Consider the following 14,212-nt stretch of genomic DNA (forward strand, 5'->3'; position numbering starts at 1 on the left):
TTTTGATTTGGTTTGTTTTGGTGTTTTATGTGTGGGTTTGTTTTGGGGTTTTTTTACTATGTTAATTTCATATACAGTTTACATAAAGCCTGGCTGTATTTGCTAAGCAACTTCGCCCAAAAGAAGTGCAGAGAAGTGCAGTGTTATGAAATGTGTCAGAAAATGTAGTTTCTGAAGAAGGAATACAGAAATCCTCTGAGAGCACATAGAAAATAGTTAGCACCATGTACTTGGGATACTTATTTAAAGAGAGTGATCTCCACTTATGGAGTGAAATTAAAGTGTGACTTTGTCCCTTGGGATTTATAAGAATTCTGTAAAACTGTGATCCACTTCAGCTTTCTTTTAAGAAGATATACGTTCTTGAGTGTCAGAGTTCATCATGGTCTGGATAGAAAGCAGCAGCTTCTGTAAACTGCTTCCAGCAAGGCCACTCTCAGCACAGAAAGAAAGCCTCTCTGGGGCACGTACCAGAGTAGTCATGCAGCACAGTAGCCTGTCCTCTACTCTCTGTTCCTAAAGGGAACTGCAAATTAACCATCAGAGGATCATCCGACCAGCTGGATCCAGTACAGAGCACCGTAAAATTCGTGTTGCTGTGCTGTGGGTTCTTCCTTGTTGCCTATGAAAATATATGTCTCTAGGACAATGGGACCAGATTCATTACCCTAGACTTGAACTTGAGTTAGAAGCCCAACTGACCTAAGCTCCTCCTGTAGAAAAGCGATACGTTTGCACATCTCAGAGGCTGGGCTGAGTCAACCCCTGTGGATGATCCTTGCCTATAAGGAGATGATAATGGTTCTGCTCCTCAGCCAGGTGTTACAGTTAAGAGCCTAGAGCAAGGTGACAGAAATGAAGGCCATAGAAAGTGACAGGAAAAGCAGTCACCTGTACCAAAGGAGGCTTTGACTAAGCTCTGTTCAAGGATAGAAATAAATTTCTTGGTTGAGACACAAAGCTTTTGTGGACTAATCTGATCAAAAATAAGATGTTCCACTGGTAAGCAACAATGATAATTTACAGATGTCTCCAAAATAAGAAATGGTTTCAAGCTAATTGTTGAGTCCTGTCCTGGTTTTGGCTGAGATAGAGTTAATTTTCTTCCTAGTAGCTGGTATAGTGCTGTGTTTTGGATTTTAGTATGAGAATAATATTGACAACACACTGATGTTTTAGTTGTTGCTAAGCAGCGCTTACACTGGTCAAGGACTGTTCAGCTTCCCATGCTCTGCCAGGTGCACAAGAAGCTGGAGGGGGCACAGCCAGGACAGCTGACCCCAGCTGGCCAAAGGGCTATTCCATACCATATGGCGTCATGCTCAGTATGTAAACTGGGGGAGCTGGCCGGGGGTAGCAATCGCTGATCGCTTTTGAATATCTCTATTGTTTTATTTACCAAATAATTAAAATGGGGGCTGGAGGAAGGGGGGAGGGGGAGGATGGGCCCTTCCCCCACCCCACACTTGTGGGGCAGGAGCTGAGTGGCCACTGAGGAAGGGGGAGGGGCAGGGGGCACAGCCCCTCCCCACCCTGGGTCCATCGGCCTCATCAGATCATGTACTTGTCCCACTTCTCGGGGTCGTAGGGCTCCCAGCGGCTGGTGGGGAAGATGTGCTTGTTCTTCTCGTACCAGCTGCGCAGCACCACCTTCCCCGTGTGGGACTCGTCCTTCTCCATGGTGGCATCGCTCAGCAGCCGGACATAGTTGTGGACGTTGAAGTTGAAAAGGGGCCTGCTCTTGCCCCAGCTTTGGTGATGATGAAGTTGTAAAAGCTGTGGTGGTGGGGGATGATCAGATCCTCCTTGATGTATATCAGCTGCTCCACCCCCGCAGACTGCAGCTCGCTGAAGTCCTTCTGCAGGATTTCCAGTGCTTTCTGCAGGAACTGTTAGATTGTGTTTCCCCTTCTTCATCTTCACCATGTGCCAGTGCCCAGAGCCGTCCCAGTAGCTGAAGGTGATTTCGATCTCATCGTTTTTGATCTTCTCCTGCTTTGCCTCCCACTCCTGGCACAGCTGCTCCCGCGGCCGGTTCTCCTCCTCCTCCCGGTTGCGGTCGGGCAGGAAGCTGGTGTCCACAGCAGGGTTCTTCCCCAGTTTCCACTTCTTGGGGGGCTCCTCGGGGGCCTCGCAGTCGGCGTCATCTTCCTCAGCCCCCCCTCCTCCTCGGCCTCCTCCAGGCTGAAGCTGAGGCTGCAGATCTTGCGCTTGGCCTCCTGCTCCCACTGCCGCTCCAGCTTCAGCTGCAGCTCGCGGCTCTGCTCCCGCTTGACCAGCTGCTTCTCCCGCTCCTTCACCAGCGCCTCCTGCTTTGCCTTCATGTCATTCAGTGTCACCAGCCCCACAGTGCTGGACTTGAGCTCAGCCTCAATGGCATCATAGTGAGCTGAGAATTTCTTGTCGATGTTGGATTTCATGATGTTCTCCTCGGCAATGCGCTGCCGCAGCTGCTCCATGTGCTCCTGCTGCTGCTTCCACTTCTTCATCAGCTGCAGCACCTGGCCCACCTTGCTCGCCACCCCCTTGTACTGTGCCATGGCGGCAGCGGCGCGGCCAGGGGGAGGCTGGGAGGGACCCGGGGCCGGGCCTAGAGCTCAGATGTGGAGCAGCGGCTTCGAGCGACTGCTTCTACCGGAGGAGAAGGCACAAATGATAGAACCACTCACCACCCGCTGACTGATGCCCAGCCAGTCCCCGAGCAGCGATCGCTACCCCCTGGCCCACTCCCCCAGTTTCTATACTGAGCATGACGCCATATGGTATGGAATAGCCCTTTGGCCAGTTTGGATCAACCATCTTGGCTGTGCCCCCTCCCAGCTTCTTGTGCACCCAGCAGAACTGAAAAGTCCTTGGGAAGCTGAAAAGTCCTTGACTAGTGTAAACATTACTTAGCGGCAACTAATGATGTCGCATTACTTAGCGACATCAGTGTGTTATCAACATTATTCTCATACTAAAATCCAAACCACAGCACTGTACCAGCTACTAGGAAGAAAATTAACTCTATCCCAGCCAAAACCAGGACAGTCCTCAGCACATACTTTAATTACTGTGGGGAACAAGATAAATTAAAAGTGTGTGCCTTGTCTACACAAGAAAAATGTTTTCATTTGACTAAATCGGTTTAGAAGTGGATCTAGCGATACTAGAAAAAATAAAATGTGTTGATTGAAGGTAGCCCCTTGTGGTTTTCACTTCTTGCTTCTTCTTTTAGAGAAAAAACTTGGAACCTAAAAGTACTCAGATGCTATCATTTCCTGATACTGCTCAACATTTTTTTCATAAACAATTTTCCCAACGTATTTTTTCCCCTATTTCTGCAATAATTTGCCACCTTTCTTGATACAGGGTGATGTCTAGATTCCTGCCACAAATTATACATATAAATAGCTTAATTTTCCAGTTCCAAACCACCCAAATCCAAATTTGCAAGACAAAAATATTTGAACAATTTTGTTAACATTTTAGAAAGCATAATTCTTAGAGAGAAAATGGGGTGGTGGGGGTGGTGTTAATAAGTTTGTGAGAGCTTTCAAAATGTTTTCTCCATTATATTAGCATTTTAAAACAGTTTGCTACAATACAGTGTTTTTCAACATAAAAATAAATAATTAGTCTTAGTTATAAAAACAGTTCTGAAGAAATTTCTGTCAGAGTTGGTTAACAGTTTTCCAGAAAAAGACATAGCATACCAATAGAAGGGAGCTTTCCTTTTCTGATCGTCTTCTTGTAATTTACATTTTAAACTAACAGTGTTAATCAACCTACACTTATATGGTTTTTTTCATGTTTATTGTTGTTTGAAGAAAAACTCTGACATGTTTCTGGCATGCTTAACAACACCTATTGCACTGAAATTGTATTCCAAACTGTTTCCTATACTTGTATTTCTATATTATTTATATAAACTAATTAATTTGACTGTACCAGTGATGCATATATCTCTACGTGTTCTCTACGTACGAAAAGTTAATTTATTCTCTCCTACTCCTTTCACTCCAGCCATCTTTCCTTGCTTCCTTCTACTTTTCCATTTTTTTCCTCATGTTTTTCCAGGTTTATCATCAGCATCCATCCCTTTACTAGCTCTCTTTGTTGTGATACTCTTCCAGCACTCTTTTTCCTTCCTCCATATCTATTTTCATTCCTTGTGTATCTAGTGAGTTTCCCACTCCCTATAGTTTCCACATCAAAAAATATTCTACCTATTTTTCACATAGCTATTGTTCCTCTCACTTCCATCCATGTATGAGGCACATCAGTTTTCCATTGTCTTGCTCCCCAAATCAGTATTTCGATGCTATTCTCCTTAATCACTCATGTGAACCTATCAGTCATGAACTTGCAGCTTCTCACAAGCAGTCACCTCCCAATAGCTTCACTAATGACTACTCTGCATCTAGCTTGATCACCTCCTGCCTCATCTGGACTTTCTGTAAGGAATTATTACAGTAGCACCAAGACAGAATGATGTGAGTCTATAGTATTTTGCAGAGTCTCATATCTAATATACTGTACACTGTTATTGTACATTTTTTCCTCTATAGACCTCTCCTCTTCACAGATTGTATACAAAACTACGTGTTCCAAATAAAAATAAAACCTTTCTGACTGCACATGGTATTACAATATAGACTCTCTGTTTAAGGCAAAGTCTGCAGTTTGAGTTCCTATAGGAATTTTTCCCCTCTAAAATATTTGTTCAGTCAACAGCCATTCTCTCACAGCTATCTTGAAGGCATTCAATCGAATACTTCTTTTGAGTTCCAGTAGGAAATGACTCCTACTTTCTGAAGTCAGATGAATCATTAATGGGAACAGTCTCAGATTTTCTTGTATCTTGTCATAATAAGCAGCAGGTAAAAACATAAATTGAATGCATTTGCAAAGTTTTTGTTCATCTATAACTAGAAAACAGCGTAAATCTTTTCTTTCAGGAATGGATCGTTAATTGCAATTCAGAGAAATGCTAAACATTTGCATGGATTAAGAACTATTCAAACTGATAAGAACCATTTAATCAATTTTTAAATCTATAATATAGCATTTCAATATATTAAAGAAGGAAGAATGATCCAGAATACTTCATTTGCAATAAGTGGCTTTGAAAACAGATTCAATTTTTCCTCAAAGGAAGTCTGAAAATGTTACATGCTGTTTGGTATGAAGCGCAAGTCCTCAATCTGAAAGAAAGCAGTTGTCCAGAGACTGCAGACTTTTTTTAGGGGAAAAAGCCACAGTTCATCCCAAGATTTAAGGGAAAGAAAAAAAAAATCTCTAGAAAATATTTACTATTATTTTTATATAACCTTAGCAACGTTTCAGCATCAAATTACTTTTCAAGAGTAACACTGCTCTTCAGACCAGCCGTTTGATGTTGAAATGACAATAAGGTTATCAGTTTTTATCTTATAAATTGATACATCCTACAAGTCTAGTCTTAAAACCATATTGTCGTAGTTCTGAATCGGAGAATATCACATTGGCTTCTTACAAAATTTGTTGAATAATTTATATGAAAACTTTTTTTCTGGTCACCGTGCACAAACATATGATAATTGAGAACCTTAATCTGATATAAACTGCTCACATCCAAAGCTGTCTAAAAAGCAAGGATTCCAGTTCAAGGTTTTTTGGTTTTGTTTTTGTTTTTTCCCCAGATTTAATTTGTAACCACACTGAACAAAATGAATTAAGTTGTCTATTTTCTTAGAGTGCCTCATTGTAAGATAACAAAATTGCTTATAATTGTATTTCTTTTCTGGGTTACATATGTCTTTTGTCAACTGACCAGCATCTGAAGATCTTTTTTTAAGGCATTTAATTCTCCCTGAATAGTTAGGAAGTCTGGAGGGCAAACTGGAATGTTTAGTACTTAAAAAGAAAATTTCCTAGTGATTTTAGGGATTTTAGAATATATATAAATATATATATATATTACTGTTTCTATGTAGTAACAAGAATCTTACATACCCCATCCACAGTGCTAAAGCTTGAGTAGGAACTTTTTGCATAGTTGTCAAAGTTTTGTGGTCTTCATCTGTTTGAAATCAGGAAAATGTGTAGAGGAAAATTCTTTAATTTTGCTTGAAAGGCATGTATTACCAGCTTACTGATTTACCTAGCAGCATGTGAATACAAGATAATTTTTATTCTGCTTTGGGGTTTTTTTTTAGGTTTGTTTTTGTTTGTTTTTTTTTTTAAGTTATATCAGTGTACATTCCTATGATTCACATACAAAAGGAGGTACAGCTAGCTGATTCTGTAATAATGTCCTGCTTCAGGAGTCTCTTGACAGAAGTGTTGATCTATGCAGAGGAAGAACACTGCAACACAACTTGCTAGCAGGATGTGGGGAATGTATGTTACTTTCTAAATATATTCAATGGTTTTGTGGATATGGAGTGTTTACTGGTCTGGATGTGCATGATCTGCCTATCGTATCTTTATGCCCTGATTTTCACTAGAGAGCAATGAAAGCATACAGAGAGCAATGAGCTCCCGTGGGCTGGGTGACTGCGTGGCTCTGGACTCCACCCAGAAGCAGACCTATCCCTTGCTTAGACACAGGCAGGTGGTGTCCAGATAGATATTTGGCTGCCACTGTGGAGAGAAATTAGGAGACTGTGGGCTGTGAAATACATTGGTAAGAAATATTAACACTTTAAAGGTGATTCTTTCCTCTTCTTGCTTGTTGGCAGTATTCTGAAAATGTTAGTTTTTACAAAATAATGACTTCAGATGCAATTGGGTTTGACTGTTCGGAACCAGTAAAATCATATAATTATGGGTCATAACTGAGTGCTGCCTGAGTAGTAAAAGCATAGTGCTTTATCTTCTAATCGCCTTCAAAATATTGACTTAGTGTCTGTGAATGTTCATCATCACTGTGGGATAAACCAGAAAGGCTGCCTTAATGAACTTTGATCAGCAGCTGTGGATGCATGTGTTCAAAGAGTCTACCCTAATATGAGAGTCAATATGTTCAGACTTAATTGCCAGCATGTTTTTTAGACAAAAGGAAGCAACTGTTCTGTCACATGCTCTCATTAAGTATTTTTGGAAGTTAACTCCCTGGCAATTACTTAATACATTTATAATTACGTGTTAGAAAAGATGGCTACATGTTGGGGAATTTGTTCTAGTCTGAGCAAACTTGCTCATAAGGAAAGTGAGGTATATTAGACTTCCATAGCTGCTGTGAGAGGTGAGTACATGTCATCATATTACTGTCTTTATCAAAAGTTTTGTAAATCACACAGGATAAAAACACTGAGACATCAAAATAAATACATAAAATCACCTTTTTTACCTCTGTTTCTCAGTAGTACAATATTACCTATGCTACATACATGTTTGTCCCAGTTCTTTTCAGAAAATACAAGTTCTTCCATGTAGGTCACCTCAATAGCTGATCCTTTTATAATATCTGTCTGCCTTGTGTCTGCTATTAATAATAACTTTTAAACTCAGAGTTCCCTGTTTCCCCCAGCTTCTTCTTTAAAGGGAAAAAATTGCAGCTGTTTCATCAAGTTAGTCAGCAAGTAATTTTAAGCTTCATCCTAATTAGTTCAATAAAGGTTAAACCATATGACAGGATAGATAAGGTTTGATAATTACACACTTAATTTAGGAAAAAGTGCTCACAGTGGATGAAATTACTAGGAGTTTTCCATTCCTATTCACAGAATCACAGAATCACAGAATCGTATAGGTTGGAAAAGACCTTTAAGATCATCGACTCCAACCATAAACCTAACACTACCAAGACCACCACTACACCATGTCCCTAAGCACCTCAGCCAAACGTCTTTTAAACACATCCAGGGATGGTGACAACCACTTCCCTGGGCAGCCTGTTCCAATGCTTGATGATAACCCTTTCAGTGAAGTAAAATTTCCTAATATCCAGTCTAAACCTCCCCTGGAGCAACTTGAGGCCATTTCCTCTCATCCTATCACTTGTTACCTGGGAGAAGAGACCGACCCCCACCTCTCTACAACCTCCTTTCAGGTAGTTGTAGAGAGCAATAAGGTCTCCCCTCAGCCTCCTTTTCTCCAGGCTAAACAATCCCAGTTCCCTCAGCCGCTCCTCATAAGACTTGTGCTCCAGACCCTTCACCAGCTTCGTTGCCCTTCTCTGGACACGCTCCAGCACCTCAATGTCTCTCTTGTTGTGAGGGGCCCAAAACTGAACACAGTATTCGAGGTGCGGCCTCACCAGTGCCGAGTACAGGGGCACGATCACTTCCCTAGTCCTGCTGGCCACGCTATTTTTGATACAAGCCACGATGCCATTGGCTTTCTTGGCCGCCTGGGCACACTGCTGGCTCATATTCAGGCGGATGTCAACCAACACCCCCAGGTCCTTCTCTGCCTGGCAGCTTTCCAGCCACTCTTCCCCAAGCCTGTAGCGTTGCATGGGGTTGTTGTGGCCCAAGTGCAGGACCTTGCACTTAGCTTTGTTGAACCCCATACAACTGGACCCAGCCCATCAATCCAGCCCGTCCAGGTCCCTCTGTAGAGCCTTCCTACCCTCAAGCAGATCAACACTCCCGCACAACTTGGTGTCATCTGCAAACTTACTGAGGGTGCACTCGATCCCTTCGTCCAGATCATTGATAAAGATGTTAAACAGAACTGGCCCCAACACAGAGCCCTGGGGAACACCGCTTGTGACCAGCCACCAACTGGATTTTACTCCATTCACCACCACCCTTTGGGCCCGGCCGTCCAGCCAGTTCTTTACCCAGCGAAGCGTACACCCGTCCAAGCCATGAGCAGCCAGTTTCTCCAGGAGAATGCTGTGGGAAACCGTGTCAAAGGCTTTACTGAAGTCTAGATAGACAACATCCACAGCCTTCCCCTCATCCATTAGGCAGGTCACCTTGTCATAGAAGGAGATTAGGTTGGTCAAGCAGGACCTGCCTTTCCTAAACCCATTCTGGCTGGGCTTTATCCCTTGGTTATCCTCTACATGCCGTGGGATGCCACTCAGGATGATCTGCTCCGTCAGCTTCCCCAGTACCGAGGTCAGGCTGACAGGCCTGTAGCTCCCCGGGTCCTCCTTCCGGCTCTTCTTGAAGATGGGCGTCACATTGGCTGATCTTCAGTCAACTGGGACCTCCCCAGTTAGCCAGGACTGCTGATAAATGATGGAAAGGGGCTTGGTGAGCACTTCTGCCAGCTCCTTCAGTACTCTCGGGTGGATCTCATCAGGCCCCATAGACTTGTGAGTGTCTAAGTGGTGCAGCAGGTCACTCACCATTTCCCCCTGGATAATGGGGGCTCCAGTCTGGTCCCCATCCCTATCTTCCAACTCCGGGGGCTGGGTACCCAGAGAACAATTGGCCCTGCTATTAAAGACTGAGGCAAAGAAGGCATTAAGTACCTCAGCCTTTTCCTCATCCTTGGTCACTCTGTTCCCTCCCCCGTCTACTGGGGGCTGGAGATTCTCCTTAACTCTCCTTTTGCTGCTAATGTATTTGAGGAAGTATTTTTTGTTGTCTTTTACAGCAGCAGCCAGACTGAGCTCTAGCTCAGCTTTGGCCCTTCTAATTTTCTCCCTACACAACCTTGCTACACCTTTGTAGTCCTCTTGACTTGTCTGCCCCTTCCTCCAAAGACCGAGGACTCTCTTCTTTTTCCTGAGTTCTAGCCAAAGCTCTCTATTCAGCCAGGCCGGTCTTCTTCCCCGCCGGCTCGTCTTTCGGCACCTGGGGACATCCCGCTCTTGTGCCTTTAGGACTTCCTCCTTAAAGAATGTCCAGCCTTCCTGGACTCCTTTGCCCATTAGGGCTGCCTCCCAGGGGGCTCTGTCGACCAGTCTCCTAAATGGGCCAAAGTCTGCCCTCCAGAAGCCTAAGGTGACAGTTTTGCTGACCCCCCTCGTCACTTCTCCAAGAATCAAATTCTATCATTTCATGATCACTCTGCCCAAGACAGCCTCTAACCATCACATGGCTCACAAGTCCTTCTCTGTTTGTGAACAAGAGGTCCAGCGGGGCACCTTCCCTAGTTGGCTCACTCACCAGCTGTGTCAGGAAGTTATCTGCCACACACTCCAGGAACCTCCTAGACTGTTTCCTCTCTGCTGTATTGTATTTCCAGCAGACATCCGGCAGGTTGAAGTCCCCCACAAGAACAAGGGCTAGTGATCATGAGGCTTCTCCCAGCTGCTTATAGAATAGTTCGTCTGTTGCCTCATCCTGGTTCGGTGGTCTATAACAGATTCCCACCACAATATCTGCCTTTTTGGCCTTCCCCCTGATTCTTACCCAAAGACACTCCACCCTATCGTCACCATCATTAAGCTCTAAACTATCCAAACACTCTCTAACATACAGGGCTACCCCACCTCCTCTCCTGCCTTGCCTATCCCTCCTGAAGATTTCATAGCCATCCATCGTCGCACTCCAGTTGTGCGAGTCATCCCACCATGTTTCCGTGATGGCAATTATATCATAGTTTTCCTGGTGTACAATGGCTTCCAGCTCCTCCCGTTTATTGCCCATGCTGCGTGCATTGGTGTAGAGGCACTTCAGCTGGGCTGTCGTCCGTGTCTCCTTCATAAAGGAACACCCCTTGTGTGCTTTGAGGTGTTTCACTGGCATTTCCCTCTTGGCTCCTATTGCCTCAGTAATTCCTTGACATTATCCCTATTTCACTCAAACTGAGTATATCACCAGCTGTAGAAATGTGGAAAAATAGCTTCCATAGGCTAATACAATTAGCTATTTAGGGCCATGCAGAGTGCTCATAGGAATAAAAAAAAAAACAAAACCAAAAACCAGGGAAAGGTCATGTGACAATATCTACCAAAGCAGCTGCTATATTCACTCATAAAACCAGACCAAGCTGAACAAAACCAAACGTTCCTTCTTGAAAGATGTTATGTCAGTTGCATAAATCTGGTACAAATCAATTGATTTCCATAGAAATATTTCTAATTTAAGAAGATATAAATGATTAAGATTAAGACCCAAGAAGTAGCATTTTATGATGCTCAGTTGCAAAGTGTCTTAAAACCATCCCATTCTTATAGTTCTGGAGAAGCAGTAAAATAAATCAGAATAAGCAGCACAAGCAACTTGAGTTCAAGTTTCTGTTCTATACTATTTCAGTCAAGGCTAAATTCTAATTATCTGTAATAATTAACTAGCTTCAGCACTAAGAGGTTCTAACCTTCAACAAGGGAATTGTTCTATGACTTCCAGCAAAGGGCAACTTTCTATTGACCAGCTATCGATTAGGCTTTCTGTGTTCTTGCAATGTGAGATTACTAACAATGCAATGATTTATGGGATTGTTGAATATCTCTTTGTTCTTCAGGAATGAAAAACAGCAATGGAAATACATTTTTATCTCCTTATATTAGAAGGGGTTTAGATACTAATTCAGATATCATTAACAGAAGTCCTAATGTATATTTTATTGGTTCAAAACCCATTACTGAACCCTTTTCTCCTTTTCAACACCTCTTTCTTTCTTTTCAGCTAAAAATAATGGCATTCAAATGTGTTCAAAATTCTTGAGAATCCTGAATTTTCACAGATAAGTGTGGGAACTGATGAAAACTAAGTTATTCCCCCCACTTACAAAAAACCCAAAGACATAGAAGCTCTCAATCTGTGTTAAAGACATGGCAAAACCTGTGGTAAGGGCCAAATAATTTTTAACCAAAATGATAAAAGGCTAAATATTCTTAATCTATTTTTGCTGATATTGGAAACTGTTTTGATCTATGTAATACAGGAATATGATAATATAATTAGCTATACCATTTTATGCAACTTTCTTCCTCTCTGTTTTCAAAATTTACAAAAAGAACACTCTTTTAAAGATCCTTAATGCTCCTGGGCTGTCTCTAAGAATGTTTACTTTGACCATACCTCTGTGGAGACATAATACTTTAAACTGCTTAAAATAATCTGATTTTTTACCTTCTAATTCTATGTCTGTCAATAGGTAAATGAAGGCTAAAAATAATTCTTTCTGTTCAAATATCAGGTATCTGACACAACAAAATAATCACTGTAATATATGATCAGTATTAGTTTATAATAAGTGCTGCTATAAAATTACTCCCATTATAGACATTCACTTCTACAATCAGCAGGTGATAATCATTCAGTTCTGAACCTGACATACTACAACTGTCATCATAAGACACTTTTAATCATTATGTGAATGAACATTTAATCAGATAGCTGCATATAATTACCTTTTGAATACACACACAATTAAATTCAAAATCTCAAAGAGAAACTTTACAAAGTACTAGATGATTTTGGAGAAGTAGGTACCAAATAAACAGCATTAAATGAGTTCAGAAACCTAACCTCTCAGCTCGATTAATTTTAATCTAGCATAAGTATAGATTCTGTTACCATTACATGTGATAAATAGCATCTTTCCTCTGTGAAAACACATTTTAGTGAAAAAAGCATTAAATGGTATATGAATAGCAAAACTTAATCCACAGTCAATAATTGAAAACAATTTCTTAGGTTCTGTCTTCTCCAGAAAAAAAAAAAAAGGTCAATTAACTACACAGATTTAGTATTAGTCTGCAAAACATGTGATTTGACACAAGAATATCATAGTGTTTGTTGACTAGGAGTGGGGGCTGATGGCTAATTCTTTCATCCAACAGCTGCTGCTTGAAAGATTTGTCCCTGATATAATCTCTATTTCCTCTGGAAATCACAGCATACTTGACCAGTGCTACTATTTCTGTCAGGGAGGAGAAACGGGCTTTGAGTAAGTCAACAAGTTTTGTAAGTGTTTGTCTACCAGAATTACCACTTCTTATGGACAGTTGTGAATCATTTCTTCTGTGTAGAAGATCACTAAGTACCTTTAAATTATAGGTTCAGGTGTTATTCATTAAAAATTGAATTAGGGAAAATGATAGACTTATTGAAAAATACCTGGAAGCAGGACACAAGGGATGTTTTTGCATGAAGTGAAGCACTTCTCAAAAATTCTTGATAACATGAGAAGTCTTAAATTCAAGAGGCAAGAAGAGTAGAAGAAAAGTGCTCTTATGCAGAAGAATAACAAAAAGCCTGTCTCAACTTTGACAGCTGCTTATTGTTGTTCTTATTTTCTTCCTTTCTCTAATTGGCTAACATGCTCCTCCCGTTTTGCATCACATAGATCCTTTCCAACTTTGAAGATGCTCGTGGGGGAATAAGTCACTTGCAAAATATTGGTGGAAATAATTAGGGCAGTCCAGAGGTCTTTTCTTTTCTTTTTTTCTGAGATATTCAGAATCTGTCTGTATTCTTAAACAACGTATCTTCCACAAGATTCCTTCGTCCTGATCCCATGATCATCTACATCAGACAAATTTTAGTGCATTTCCTGTCTCTTCTGGAGTAAGACAATTCATTCCTCTAAAATTAATCCTAGGTGAAGTTCTGGGAAAAGCTTTTTTTAGAGACATCTCTCAATAGGCAGCATGGATTACACTGTGCTGGGTTTACCTCCGCTGTTGCTTAACATTACTCTAAAGTTATCCCACTTATTTTATTCTGTTATGCATTCTCACATACCATTTATGCTGTAAAAAATCCACTCTGGTAGGCTGCAACACAGACATGTCATTACTACAGATACTTTTGAATGGTCTTTGGTGAGCTGATTAATACCTGAAATTGTGATATGGCATTGTCTAAAAGTGTTTACTGGGCTAAGTTAATGCCTCTATGTCAGCTAAGTTGGATGTGGTTAGCTCTCTTTTTGGGCACTGCCAGATGCATTTTAACTGACTAAAACTTTAGCAATTACTTTGACTACTAAGGCTTTTGATTTGTATGATATATTTATATAAAAAGTAGGTATCTGTATATGTACATGTATCTCTCCATATATTTATATGTGTGCCTGTGCATATGTATATACGTTTCCAAACATTTGCTACAGTAAAGCTTCTGCTCTAAATTATTGCTGTTAAATGAATATCCTGCTGTTCTAAATAAAACTAAATTGAAGGTGTTATTGATTTGCTGTTACAGATGTTGTTTGGGTTGCTACAGATGTTTGTTCTCATTGGCTATTTACTAGCTGTGTGGAACACCGCTTTGAGAAAATCAGTAGTGGAAAGGGCTTTATTATGTCAATGGCAATTTCGTGAGACCTTTACACATTAAAAATTGATTAAGGTTAGTAAAGAAAATTTCAGAAGTGTTAGCATTGCATTACA

General features: G+C 41.3%; 1 protein-coding gene across 1 annotated transcript; it reads right to left on the reverse strand.

Moving 5' to 3' along the window:
* Positions 1-1,528: 1,528 nt before the first annotated feature.
* Positions 1,529-2,550, reverse strand: LOC142421419 (protein FAM50A-like). The gene is given in 4 exon segments (XM_075526089.1): positions 1,529-1,748; positions 1,751-1,913; positions 1,915-2,163; positions 2,166-2,550. Coding segments are annotated over 4 exon segments (984 nt in total). The 5' UTR covers positions 2,541-2,550; the 3' UTR covers positions 1,529-1,551.
* Between the last annotated feature and the right edge of the window lie 11,662 nt (positions 2,551-14,212).

This window comes from Mycteria americana, chromosome 1 (assembly GCF_035582795.1).
Source record: "Mycteria americana isolate JAX WOST 10 ecotype Jacksonville Zoo and Gardens chromosome 1, USCA_MyAme_1.0, whole genome shotgun sequence".
Classification (NCBI taxonomy): Eukaryota; Metazoa; Chordata; class Aves; order Ciconiiformes; family Ciconiidae; genus Mycteria; species Mycteria americana.